The following is a 14,834-nucleotide window of genomic DNA, read 5'->3' as shown; positions in this document are numbered from 1 at the left end:
CTCTTTGCTCCTTGTAGGCTTGAACCAACATCTCTTCTAGAGAAATTCAAGAATTCTAATTTAATAATCCTATCGGCCTCTCTTTGTACCTTTTGAGACAATTGCTAGTTCTAGATGGGACATATAACTCCAATGTGCTTTGTCCTTGTTACAGAGAACACAAAAATATTAATGCAGGGTATAACAACTATACCACTAGCACTACAAATCATTTCTGCTCAAAAAGGGGGATTTAAATCATGCAACAGCTTAAGAGGGGCAGGGTTCAGTTTCAAAAATAGCCTTACAATTGGACTAATCAAAATAAAATCTGATTCGCTTCATAGGCGTAGAGTAAACAGGTACCAATGAGGTAACGTGCAAGTGGACAATTAAATCATATTCAGCACAAGACCAGCCCTTGGCATACAATGCAATTGAAAGTCTTGTGTTATGAGCTCCGAACAAGATCACAAATGATATATTATTCACCAAATTTTAATCTTCCACAAAGAGACAGATTGATCCTCTCTAATTTGTCAAACAAATAAAAAAATACCAAAAGTATGCATGGAATCATCTTTGAACTGTAAACACTATAGTATATAGTACCCTGGGAAAGTGATGAAGCACTCAATACCATATAAAAATAAAATTCCTTAATAGAAGATTCCTTAATAGAAGAAAACACCACTGAAAATTGTGAAAAGCTGCCAAATGAACTTTTCCAATCTTTTAGATTTACAGAAACAAAGTAAAAAAACCTCTTCAAAGCTAAGTGCTTACTACCAGCCACATCCAATAGAAAAGGTTTTATGGGGCCTGATAAGATCAGAACTTGCTTGACCACGGTAAGGTAAGCACCGTACCTACCTAATGTATAAAAGAAGACTGATAAGTTGGAGGAGGGGCAGGCAGTCTACTGCCAAAGTGATGGTTGCTGTAGTTAGTAGAGGAATTGTAAGAATCGGAACCCAACAACGAAGGCCCCATGGTATCTGATGGATACATATATGGCCTTGAGAGCGAGACTGGAGTCCTATTTCCAACACCATAGCCTGCTCCATATAATCCTTGGTTTGATCTGTCATATGCATTTTGGCCCTGTAGGTTGTAGGATGTAACACCTGGAGCTGCACCAGAATATTGTACTCTATCCAAAGACCTATAAAAGCTTCTGTCTACACCATTGGAAGAAGCATAAAGAGTCGGAGTTCTTTCATCTGCACTTAACGGAGGCATATATACACCAGCATTTCCTCCATTGGCACGAGGACGCTTAGGTTGAGACTTAACAGCACCTGCAGCCCTTTTTCTGTCAGCCTTAGCTTTCTCTAGCTGAGCTACATGCTTTTGAAGAGGATCTGGTGAGAACTGCGATTCAAGTTTGTGCTCCTTAATGCACTTTATAACAGCTCTGTAAGCAGAAAGCTCTTTTGTATTTACTTCATTCTGTAGCAGCAAATAAAAATATTGGTCAAAAAAGGAACTTCGGATATAACCAACAATACTAAGCCAAAATGATCATCACATAACAAGACATTTTGTATAACAGTAATACAATCGTACTTGTGCAATAGTAGAGTTATTCCCGCTTTTTAAACTTGCCTGAGAAGCTTTCTAAGCATCTTTCAGATATTCCTTCAACAAAGGAACAGGTGCAAACTTCTCTGTTAGCCCAAATGCATGAGCAAAGTTGACTGCCTCAATTTGTTTTCAACAAAGGAACAGGTGAAAACTTCTCTGTCACCCCAAATGCATGAGCAAAGTTGACTGCCTCAATTTGTTTTCCACTATTGACCAGGGTTTCTATAACATCTGCATGAAATTGTCACAAAATTTTCAGTTAATCTGAATATGTCACAAACATTTGAAATACCAAAAGACAATTTACTGTGAAAGAAAAAACAATACAGACAACTTCAACGGATTTGTCAATAAAGATAACAGCTATGCCAGCTTGAGACCATTTTCGTAAGTAAACAGTTCCCCACACATGAAAGGCCTTATGACACTTTACCATAGCTGATCATCTTCAGGTGCCTTTATTAATATCAAAAAAATAACTTACATACAACTTTCTACCTCATAAAAAGATGTCTACCTAGTAGAGGCCACTCAGTGTCTGCCTTGCATATGAAATGTTGAGATCTAAAGAAAATACTACCAACCCCGTCAACTTAGAAACCCGTTCACTGGACTAAACAAAAAACGTTGGGAAGGTTTACTACAGCCAGGATTACCAACATTTATCTTCAACTCAATCAGCCACAACCAAGTATACTGATAAAATCCACCAGTCCCTCAAAAAAACCAAGCTAGCCATGAATGCCAGAAAAACAACAAAAAGCCTATCTACCAAAATGGATGGAAATTTTGCCAGCCTAGCCACTGAGGCTAACATTACAGAACACCAGCCAACCAAGCTGGCATTTTTGATTCAAGTCCAAGGGAACGACAGAGTTCAGGTGTCTGCCTGCACCGTGCAAATGCAAGAACAAGCTTGCATAAGTCATCTTTATCAAACTCTGACTCAATTCCAAAGGTAGCTAGAAGTTGCAAGAAGGCCTGGGCCTCCAACGAATTGCCATTGGCAACATCTCCTTCAAGGTTTATCTTCGACTTCCATTCATGTGCAATACTTTTGGCTTGCTCCTTTATATTTAAGGGCAGAACTGGATGTTCAACACCCAAAATAGGATCTGCCAAAACAGGTACAAGAGATTCCAGTAATAATGTAGAGGCCCGGTGTAGAGCCGGGAGCCTAGACTCTTTCTTGTCACTTGACTTTTGTTCAAGAGAATAAAACCCCTCCAAGGACTCCAACACTAACCGTGGTGGGTCAGTTGCAGAGTTTAATGTAGAGGGAACCTAATTGCAAAGCCCTATTTCCAATTGCAAAAGTAATTAAGAATGGGAAGAAAGGATTTAGGGATTATAATATCTGAAAATTCCTATTTTTTAAAGTATTATAAAATGAGTTTAGATATTTATGTAACAATAATAAGTGGAAATCAGAAAAATAAAAAGAAAAGAAAAGAAATTGATTAGAGATAAACTTTTTATAATTTTGTAAATGTTATTGGGTTCCAATGCTCAAACAAAATATTTATAAAAGGTAATTCACTGGTCTGTGGATGAAGCAAGCATTTGGAGGCTAATTCGTGAAGTCTGACAATAAAAGAGGTGAAATTAGAATGAGTAATGATAAGACAGACATCCTTGTATGGAAATTGCAATGAGGTTCTTCTTAAAGGTGACTTAACTGTATCACATTGATTTTGACATGACAACATCAGCAAAATGATATAAAAGTCGTTGCAACTAGTACATCTGTGTTTGATTGTGAAGGATTTAAGGAGAAGTAATGTTGTTTTTTCTGATCCTAGCAAGGATTAGCAAATATACTATTTATTGGTCCCTGTGGTATACATTGTTTGGACCTTGTTTTCTCCCTTAATTGTAAGTGCATAAAAATATTAGATTCATAGGACAGGGTACCATTAATCATGTGATCCAATGATCTTGGACGTTTTTTATTGAATTCTTCAAAACTTATTTCCATTTGATCTTCCAAAATGTGAAGATAGTTTTATTGGTTGGAACAATGCTACAACTTACAAGTTATAATAACAAAGATTTTGTTCTGCATAATGCTTTCCACCTTGCAATATTTTTGTGGATATGGTTAAGCAATATTCTCTTCGAGTAAAGAATAAATTATTGTGTGTAGAGTCATTGGGTTTACTATAGTAATGATTGTAACATTTTGTAGTCTTTTGTTTGTTGTTATGTGGTTTAGTGGTTGAGACAGTGCATTACCATGTTAATGACCCAAAGTCAAACTTAGAGATCAGAGCCCTCAATTATAAGTTGGTTGAATTTTATGAGATTTATATGCAATATTAATTCAATAATTAAAAAAAAATATAGACTTAAGCACCCTAAATAAACTTCAATTTATACATCTTTAGAATCTCATTTATGCTACATATCTGCATCTTATGTACATTTTCCCATTCCCAAGTCGGAATTGTTCCTCAATTTATGCCTTACGGCGTTTCCTTTGCAACATTTGGTGCAAATGCTAGTAATAATTTGGCCCATAGTATTTGGCCCATAGGTTTCACCTAAATATAACGCATTTTTTGAGTGTTCCTAAGTATTAGGTGACTTATGGAATAAATATAAAAAAATGTTTTATTTATTTACCATACCTCTAGTTTATTTATATTTTTATTAATTTACCATACATCTTTTATAAATATGGTATTTGGCCCATAGGATTCACTTAAATAAAACCTCTTTTTTGAACCTTCTTAAATAGAAAGAGGGTTATGGATTAAATATAAAAAGAGGTTTTATTTATTTACCATACCTCCACTTTATTTATATTTTTATTTATTTACACCCTTTCTTGTTTGTAAATATAAGGTGACTTATGGAGTAAATATAAAAAAATGTTTTATTTATTTACCATACCTCTAGTTTATATAATTTTATTAATATTCCATACCTCTTTTATAAATATGGTACTTGGCCCATAGGATTCACTTAAATAAAACCTCTTTTTTGAGCCTTCTTAAATAGAAAGAGGGTTATTGACTAAATATAAAAATAGGTTTTATTTATTTACCATACCTTTAGTTTATTTATATTTTTATTTATTTACCATAGCTTTGGAGTAAGTATAAAAAGAGGTTTTATTTATTTACCATACCTCCACTTTATTTATATTTTTATTTATTGGGACCAAATACAACCTCCCAAACCACCTCCCAATAGGTTTTATTTATTTACCATAGTTCCACTTTATTTATATTTTTATTTATTGGGACCAAATACAACCTCCCAAACCACCTCCCAAACTAGAAAATGGGCAATTGCAAACGAATTTAACATTGCAAAGCAGAAAATTGGGCCATTGTAATGGAATATAACCTTCCAAACTAGGCGAATCGGGTCAAATGAGTATTTTCATAGTTTATCCACCCTTTTTTTGAGCTAAAATGAAAAAAATAACTATTTTTTAAATAAGGGTTGGGCTAAATATATGAAATGGGTGTTTTATAAAAATTGCACCCCTCTAAAATAAAAAAACCCCTTACCATGCTTACCAACAGTCGTTGCAACAAATACAATAGATGTAACAACAAATTCCTTATCAATCCCAACAGAGATCTTACCAACAACCATTGCAACAGTCACAACAGATGCAACAAGGACCTTGCCAACAACAATATGGTCAATTTGCTTCGTAAACTTTGTACATCCAATATGGTCACTCGACTTAGTATGTCCATCCTCTTTATGGTCAAACTCAATATGGTCAACCTTCATATGTTCAAAATCCTTATGGAAAAAAATGTTATGGACAAAATCCACCATAAAGGGGGCAAACCCAAACTCAGCAAGGCTGGAATACTCAGTTTGGCATGTACCAGAGACCCTATACTCCCTATAACCCACAACTTCCATTCTTTTCCACCTTAGAATTGTTGGATGTGTCAAGGCTCACAAATGACCCAATAATTCATTCACCGTATTAGCCTCTAGTACCAACCAGAATTCCAAGTGATTTCCCTCAATTCCAAAGTAAATCTAGAGAATACCCCCAAGCACACGTTATGAATTACCATTTTTGGTGTTCCTCTAACTCTTGGGTTGATGATTCCATTCGATTACGTCTTTTTCAGTGCATTTTAATGGGTGTTGCTACCAAATGGTACATAGAGATCCCTATTAGTGCTTTTCAAGGCTTCAATACTTTAGTTATGGATTTCCTCACTCACTTCCAATTGTGGGTCTGGTATGAAATTGGAACTCATCTCCTAACGTCTTTAGAACAGACGACTTCTACTGACATCTATGATCAAATCCATGAATGAAGGCGTATGCGTCGTCTTATCAAATTCAAAAACTCAGATCAACTTTTGACTAAATGGTTCACTAAATCATTTATACCTCCTATTGCTAAAGACTTTTGGAAATAATATTGAGGGGGGGGGGGGTGAATCAATATTGTCAAATCAATATGACTTTTCATTTTCATACTCAGATTCATATATGCTACTTCAGTTAAGAAAAACTGCTTGTATACGCAACTGTATGTTATTTAACAAGCGTATATCAAGTAGACTTATGATTCAGTTAGTTGATCCTTAATGAGTGCATCAGAACATTATTAACCATATGAACAGTAAACAGAAGCAGTATAACAAAGTAGATCATCACACATAAGCAACACACATGAACACCATGATATAAGGTGGAAACTCAATGTGGGTGAAAATCACCTGCTGCAACTCGTCTCTTTCTTCCTTTAATAAGAAACTTCTTTTTACAATATTTATGTACTAGTGCAGTCTTATACCAGTATGCAGGCTTCTACTTGCAAAAGGCTACAACCTTCTCTCGTTCTCCAGACTCTCCTAGAAGGGAGCTACAACCCCCTTAGCTCTTGTACTAGTTGAGGTACTAGTACGTAGGTATTGACCTACAGAAGGCTTGAACCTTCTCTTTTCTTCCAAGGACCACGTTTCATAAATTTTCAGACTGGATCCATAAATACAAAACAATCACCACTACTCATCAACTATACCTGCATCATCAATCTCTAAATCACCCAATACTGAATCACTGAAACCCTGTCATCAAAAGACAGACCAGAGCCCAGATCTCTACAACACCCACTAGAACCAACAACAACCTGAAACATCAAATCTCATAATGCATACGCTACTTGACTGTGTCAAAATCGGGTGTACACGCGCTTTCACCAGAGAGAACCCACGTACATATCTAAAGATTATTACTTATACCTTCGCTGCCATTTCCAACTTGATTTAGATCGAGCCAAGAATCACATACCCACAACTAGCATACTGGATCTCCACACTTCATCAGACATTTATTACTTTCTCAATGCATTTTCCTAATGATCTTCTTTTCCTTTTATAGCCTTAGGCCTTACTCAATACCATGGTCCAAAACCATTTAGAACCAATACCAGGGACCCAATACCTGGGTTCAACACTTTGGACGCAATACCAAGGACCAAAACCATAGGTCTAAATACCACGGACCCAAAAATAAGCTTTCCCACATGTACGCGCTTTTCTGTGCATGAAAGTGTGTGGATACGCATACGCGACTTTTGATCAGAAATCCCGCGTGTATACGTGTCTTTGTATATAGTGAACCTGCGTGTATAACCTCTGTGTATACCCTACTTGGTATATAGTGAACCTGCGTATATACGCGACTTGGTACATAGTGAACCTGCGTATAACTTGCATATGTACGCGGCTTGGTATATAGTGAACCTGTGTATATACTCTTCTTTCTTCATTCTTTGTAGTCTGATCATCAATTCTTTGCTACTGACCTGCTGCACTATAATCTGTCATCTTGCCATCAAGGACAACACTTGTATCATAATGCCAACAATCTCCCCCTTTGGACTTGATGGCAAAGCTAACTTGTCATACTGAGAACTGTCATCTAATTCCTTTGAGCTGTCCTGCATCCCATGTATTCTGTCACATCTGATATCTCTTATGTAGATTCATCTAGATATATATAAGTGAGTTGTTCTTCTACGAGTGGGTTTCCATCAAGTAAAATACATGCATCATAATGCTAACAAAGACATAGTCATGGGTGGTTGTGTGACTGAGGAACAATATATCGCTCATGACTAGTATTTGGATTTGGTTTATTCACAATCTGACACATTATATGAATTCTTACCCGGTGCCCAACGACCTTTGATTGAACCTGCCTCTTCCTAACCCATAGATTCACCACCTATCAATGGCATCATTGGATGAGTGGCTCATTGGTCTAGTAGTAATCCAACTATTTCTTCGAAACCTAACTCTACTACGGTCGTTGCAACTTCGAAAACTGTTGATACTCCTAAGAATCTTGGTAAAGCCTTCGAGGTAATTGTTGTTCAGTCTACCACAGTAGATAAATCCTCGAAAGGCAATAATAAGGGTAAAGGAAAAGTTAAACAAGATACCCCTAAACAAGATTCCCAAAAACAATGAGTTGATGACACACCTAAACGAAATCCTAAGTATCCTTGTTTGATCTGTGATGAAGATCATGATACCAAGGATTTTCCTCACCGTGTTGAAGTAAGTTATCTTCTGAAAGGAACTACAGGGACACCAACCATCCTTAAGGAACCTTTCCCATCTCAACAGACGCAATCGGTAGACCAACCCCATGCCCAATCCTCTGGAAACTCTCAAGTGTTTATGAGTGGCTCATAACAGATTTTTGTAGCCACGAGATCGAAATATTATCTACCTCCCGAGAAACCTGTGGTGGAGAAAGATACCATTTATGTGCCCTCTTCCTCGACTCCATCCAATTTCGGTCCTCTCCACATCGAGAAACCTAGCAACGATTCCATCATCCGACCACCCCCTAAAGGAATTCTTTGGAAATCGTCCTATAATCCGAATGTGCGAGCTGCCCAACACTACAACATTTTAGAATACTTGGTTCAAGCACCTTTGGCGATGTCGGCTTTGGAATTCCTTCAGATGTGTCCATCACAAAGGAAGGATTTACTATTTTCTACTGGAGGGATTGATCCCAAAGATTCCAGTCTAATTATTTTTGATCTCGAAATTCATGTTCCTCGCTTTCCACCTCAACTTGCTTTCCTTATACAAGTTGTTGTTATGGGAAAGAATATCCACAACACTATCGTTGATGAAGGAGCATCCACATGAATCATGTCCATATCATGTTGGAAAGCCATTAGTTCCCCTCCTCTAAAACACTCTCCGAACACTTTAGAATATTTCGATGGTTGAGGTTTCCATCCATATGGTATTCTAAACTCCTTACCCATTCACTCGGAGGGAAAGATAGTCAATTTAGAAGTCGAGTTTGTTGATGCTAATATCAATTACAACCTTTTGCTTGGTCGAAGTTGGACTCATGCAATGTTTTGTGTGGTATCATCTCTCTTCCATGTACTTGATTTTCCCCATTAAGGGAAAATTGTCATTGTTGAACAGTTAGCTTTCTTTTCCTCTGATTTTGTAATGGCTAATGTGCCTTATGCTGGGAAAACCAACATCCCTTACGAAAGTGTTGGAGTAGGCCTTTTCAAGGACCCTACCTTGATGGGAATTTTTTCCCTTCATCCTCCCTCAAACGTTGCCTCAATTAACCTGATCTCGTCTACTTATGACCCTTGGATTATTCCTCTTCCTGACCATATTGATGATTTTGGTGATGTCACGCTGCTTAACCCAATTGAGAAAGCTTATCAAATTGTCCTTTTGGTCTCTATGGTTGCCTCCAAAACTCATGATCAATTTATGTTTACCATAGACTTGTACCTACAAAACCCTTGGCTTGGTTCTTCTGATTCCAAAGAGTGAGACATTCCTAACTGATGAAAGCATTGTTGAATTCATGTCTCTAGAAGAAACCTATGGAATGATATTCATCACCATTCCTATTTTATTCCTATCCTTGGGTCAATTCCTACTTTTCTAGGTGCTTTACTTTCTCATTAAATGTCTGCTCTGTTTCAGACACCTATCCTGGTTCATGCAGTGTTGTATGAAGTTATTTAGGAAAATTTTTGGCAACCATGCCCATTGAAATCTCAGTTAAACTTGGGATTTTCAAAAACTTTCACTGGGGGCATATATTTCTCACAATGAGATTAAGTTTTTTGCGTCCCTCTTCATGAGACTTTTTCACCGGGTTCTTACCTTTCAACCATTTTCGAAATGGGGCATTGATTTTGACTCGTAACCCTCACTTGCCTAGGGGGCATGGGGGAATTTTCATTTTTTTGTATCATTCCACAAATTTTCTGAGTCGACGCTTACATATCATGCCAAAAATGAAACTATGATTTTATTCTCTTTTGATCAATTACCAAATTCCCGAAATGGGCTTCATCTAAAAACATTATGCCTAGATTTTGCATAGATACCTTGTACATTAGTGTGCTACTTTTGGTGTGAATGTTTTCATTTTTGTGAACATGTTTTCCCTACTTATCGTGTGTTCCACTTGGTTTGCAAATGTCGACAAACCTTCTTCCTCATATCAGTTTCGTTGATGGTGCTTGTCGTAGTACACATAATCTCTCTTTTGTTGCATGGGCACTGCATGCTCCCAATGGTGAGTTACTGAGTTTACAGGGAATATGTCTAGGACATTCAACTAATAATATTTCTTAATATAGTGTGATTATCAAACTATTGTCAGAAGCTATTGCCCTTTGTTAGGGCATTAGTTGTTAAAATTGACTCACGACTCATTGTATTACAACTAGATGGGCATTATTCTGTTAGAAATCCTAATATTTTAAGGATATATTTACGTGTTCTTCTCTTCAAAAGAAATTTTGATTACATTACTTATCAACATATTCCAAGGCATCTAAATGCATTAATATATATATTGGAAAATCATGTATTAGATAGACATCTATGACATATGTAAAACAAAAACCATCACATAATAGGAACATTAATCATAACAGGTAAAACATGTGTATATATATATATATATATATATATATATATATAGATATAGATATAGATATAGATATATATATATATATATATATATATATATATATATATATATCTATATATATATATATATATATAGATATATATATATATATATATATATATATGTATGTATGTATGTATATATATATGTATATCTCTCTCTCTCTCTCTATATATATATACATATACATACACACACACACACACACACACACACACACACACACACACACACACACACAGATATATATATATATATATATATATATGGAGAGAGAGAGAGAGAGAGAGGGTTTGCAAAATGTTTGTTACATAAAAATATCAAAATCTTTGTTCTCAGACACATGGATTCTCGAGCCTGCATAAGTGTTGAAAAATGAAAAATTAGAGATGGCTATCCACCAACATGGTGCTTATGGTAGCACAAAATATCTCTGATGACTCAGTTCAACAACCAACACAACCTGGATGACACTCCTACGATATGCCTTTGATACTGAAGTGGCACATTGTCAATAGACGCATACTCTGGAATGCCTCTTGTCAAGGCTTCTAGGTTGCGTTCCACCTCTACTATCGGGTCAGTTCCATCCTCATAGGGTGCATCCTCGATCTATCATGCAACCCTCCTAGCTATTGGAGAAACCCCTAGAGGTCTCTCTGGTCCAACATCTGCAAAAAATCATAAGTTTCAAATATCAGTTCACGTAAAACGAAAACATCAAAAACTTAAAAAACTGAAAAAATATTTTTTAATCTACATTAGTCCATTGTATGCCTGGTGGAAGTGGAAGGTTGGGATCTCCCTGGAAATATGTATACTTGTATGCCCAATCATCTACTATGGTTAGATACTATCGCATCCATCCAAAGAATGTAGGAGGAAAAGACCTTGTTGACTGCCTCCATGATGAGGCATCAACTCACCCCACCTCAACAACTGTGGATCCCTGAAACCTGGAGCCTCCACCTATATCCACTGATATCTGAATAATGGTACACATTCTAAGAAGAAAGTCACCAAGATAGATCCCTAGCCGAATTGTTTCAACATCCCTATCTTGCATTTCGTGAGTTGGCTCTTCATGTTGACCAACAATCCTTCACACCAGTTAAAAATTGTGGGACTTAGACAATATATGGCATACTGGAAATGAGATTTAGTTGCTTCATGCAAGGTCTAAGCTCTAGATATTTGGGCCATGGTATGGAGAATAATTCTTAGTGGGATATTGGTGATAGTTTTTATGTCTATATTCCCACTATTAGTTTTTCAAGAGCCTGGGAAGTGTCTCACAATCAACATATATGTACTCTCCCCTACAATATGAGAATCGGACAACTGAATCTGTTGTCCCCATCTGGACAAACCTATAATGAAATAGATTTTTGTGATATCTATCTCAAGTTCTTGGTACCCAATCATAAACAGTTGGCAATCTACATTCCACCAACCGATCAAATGCTGTGGTAATTCAACCTGGCTCCTAATCTTAGGAATACAAAAGTATTTCGATAACCCACATGCTTGAAGGGTCGCTATGCAATTTGGGTCTTGGGATGCCTAATGATATCCGCTTCATGCCCTCTCTCCTTCCATTCGATAACCATTTTTCATTGACTAACCTGTGGAACATCCATAAACCAAGATTTTATGAGCTTCTGCAGAAACAAATTTGGGAAACAATCATTAAACATGGACGGTTTTTTGAAAATTTTATCTCTCTGCACCACTGTGTCTCTTTCCCTATTTTTTCGTGCTTCAAGCGCACTAGCACAGTTAAGCCTAGGGTGAGAAGAATTTGGCCAGACCTCCTTACCATATATTATATGGATGAAGACACCTAAAATTACAACCAAAATGAAGAGGAAGGACATATATCTTACCTACAACAAACAAAGCAAACAGATCGATGAACAATGTCCTGGATTGGTTGCACTCTTCATCCGAAGATCGAGGAAAATTGGGTTAAAAAGTGCTCTCCAAATCAACAAATGTCAAATGGTAAAAATGTTTTTACTTTTTGAGTTTTTATAAGTTTTTTGAGATATTTTTACCATTTAGGGCATCTTTCGCTTATATTTTAATCTTTTTTCTCGAAAATCAGTAATGTGCGTTCACTTGTGCAGCGACATGTCATGGATAAATGGTGACAATGATTAATTTGACTAAATAAATGAGTTTTATTTTATCACTTTTTAAGACTCGTAAAAAATAAATGAAAAAGGAACCCCCTAGAGTCATCTTTCAGCGCTTTTTTGAATCTCGAAATATGAAAAGATTATCGAGTACTTGTCATTTTAAACTCGTTAAAGTAAATGAAATTACATCTGCTCAGTATACGTTTAACCCTTTTCTAGGCTGAGATAGACTATTGTACAAAAAAGGAATACCTTAGTCACACAAGGCTAAGAAGTTCTCTTGGATATCATTTTCTGCCTTTTCAGATTCAAGAGACTATTTACGAAAAGGGACCTTTGAAGTTTCCTTTTTGCCTCTTTTTCAAACTCTCTAAACATGAAAAATATGTTGAGTTACCCCTCTATCGGACTTGTAAAACTTAAACGACATTGGAATTCCCACCATGATGAGACCGAGTTTGTCCTTCCTAGGACTCGTTAAACTTACTAGGATGGATTCATCGAAAGGATGAACTTATACGACAATCATATTCTATCCTCTTCAATCTTGCGATAAAAAATAATGAGGTACTTGTTAGAAATATTGGGGAAAAATGGAAGTGAACACGTCCAGTATTTTGTATAAAGGCAACAAGTCGCTCTTGGAAATGACACTTATCTATCGCTCATTTTGGGTTTGGGTTATCCTCACTTCATCTTCTTTCCTTCCTGGGTTTTGGGAATCCATTTTCCTCTCATCTGATTATACCATATTGTCATCATGACCTCTGATCCTATGTTGATTCAAATGCTACCAAACTCCGGAGTCGTGTCACCGATATGTTCAAGAGAAGTCCCGTTTGCAATTTTTACCACCTATACCTTTTCTGACCTTTCTGCAACAATATTGAATCACTCTTACCTACTCTGCTATATCTTTTGTTTCCTTTCAATGATGTGGGATACATTATGGCCTTCCTTCGATGGATCACTTCCTATCGACTTCAACTCATTATCCAATAAAATGATCTAGAAACTCCCTTTCAATACCTTGGAGATTGAATGCCTCAATGGGAGGTTCTTCGCATTCGACGATAGGTTCACATCATTGGCCTTCAATCGAATGATTCTATGGATGTTCGACTTCAAATTCATTGTTCGCACTCGTGGATTGTGTTGTCATAGCTTTAGAGCCATTTTCATTATTGGCAGTTTCTCTCATACCTGCTAACGATTTACATCATTAATCAATAATAAGGTGAAAACTGTGGATTATCCGAGTTCAGATTATAAAAAACCGAACCACAGAAATCTGTAATCCATTATAATAATAAGGTGTTTTTCTCTCATGTTCGACCTTGACACATCTATTCATATGCTAGAATTCATACATTGATTAGATCGAGATGAAGATGAAGACCCTCAGTTTCATTTGATAAATCCAGGTTGCGTGGAGTTATGAGCTATTCATGATTATACACACGATTCCCCCTATACGGATGGCTACGACCATACCATGGGTCCATATATATGATTCTTTCTATTCAGATGGTTGCGCCCATGTCGTGTATCCTTACACATGGTCATTTCTATTCAGATGGTTGCGTCCATGCCATGGATCCTTACACATGATCCCTTCTATTCGGATGGCTGTGTCGATGCCGTGGATTCATGTATTGTTAGATGCCTATTTAGAGATGTATTTTTAGGCATAATTAAATCATAGATGTCAGATATCTATATTTTATCATGCTTGATTTTCATGTCTCCTGACGGTGTTTCTCTGGGTCCTTGCCTTGACTTGTAAAGAATTTCACCCATCACTCTCGTTCTGCCTTCATGATTTAGGGGGAATTTGTTACACAATATTTTGTCACACTTGTCCTGTGTCCTAAAGCATCCAAATGATGAAAGATTTCAGTGTAATCTCCATGAAACAAATATAAAAACATCCCTAAAGAAGAGAAGAAAAGTTGCCTTGAGACAATTCTGGAGAAATTTTCCTAAAAGCCTAGTTTTCAGGATCAACACGCTATGCACTACTACTGGCCCATGCTGATGGCTTGTTGCAGCATGTTGACCTAGCGCTTCCACCATGTATTTTGATAGGAAAACCCGCGTTGAACCTCTTTTGACAAATTTTCCTAAAGTGGAGGAGAATCTTCTCTT

The 14,834-nt window shown here is 36.7% G+C and overlaps 1 protein-coding gene across 1 annotated transcript; it reads right to left on the bottom strand.

The window, feature by feature from the left end:
- Positions 1-852: 852 nt before the first annotated feature.
- On the bottom strand, positions 853-2,002 carry LOC149205261 (inactive FRIGIDA-like protein 2). Its single transcript, XM_089397357.1, has 3 exons — positions 1,894-2,002; positions 1,730-1,797; positions 853-1,431 (listed from the first exon to the last, which is right to left on the bottom strand). The coding sequence occupies exons 1-3, from the start codon at positions 2,000-2,002 to the stop codon at positions 853-855; spliced, it is 756 nt and encodes a 251-aa protein (XP_089253483.1).
- Between the last annotated feature and the right edge of the window lie 12,832 nt (positions 2,003-14,834).

The sequence above is a fragment of the Pinus tabuliformis genome, chromosome 1_2, assembly GCF_031772625.1.
Source record: "Pinus tabuliformis cultivar Carrire ecotype Pingquan chromosome 1_2, CPIR1, whole genome shotgun sequence".
Taxonomy (NCBI): Eukaryota; Viridiplantae; Streptophyta; class Pinopsida; order Pinales; family Pinaceae; genus Pinus; species Pinus tabuliformis.
Note: the sequence above shows the minus strand (reverse complement) of the source record. Positions and strands in the feature narration are given on the sequence as shown.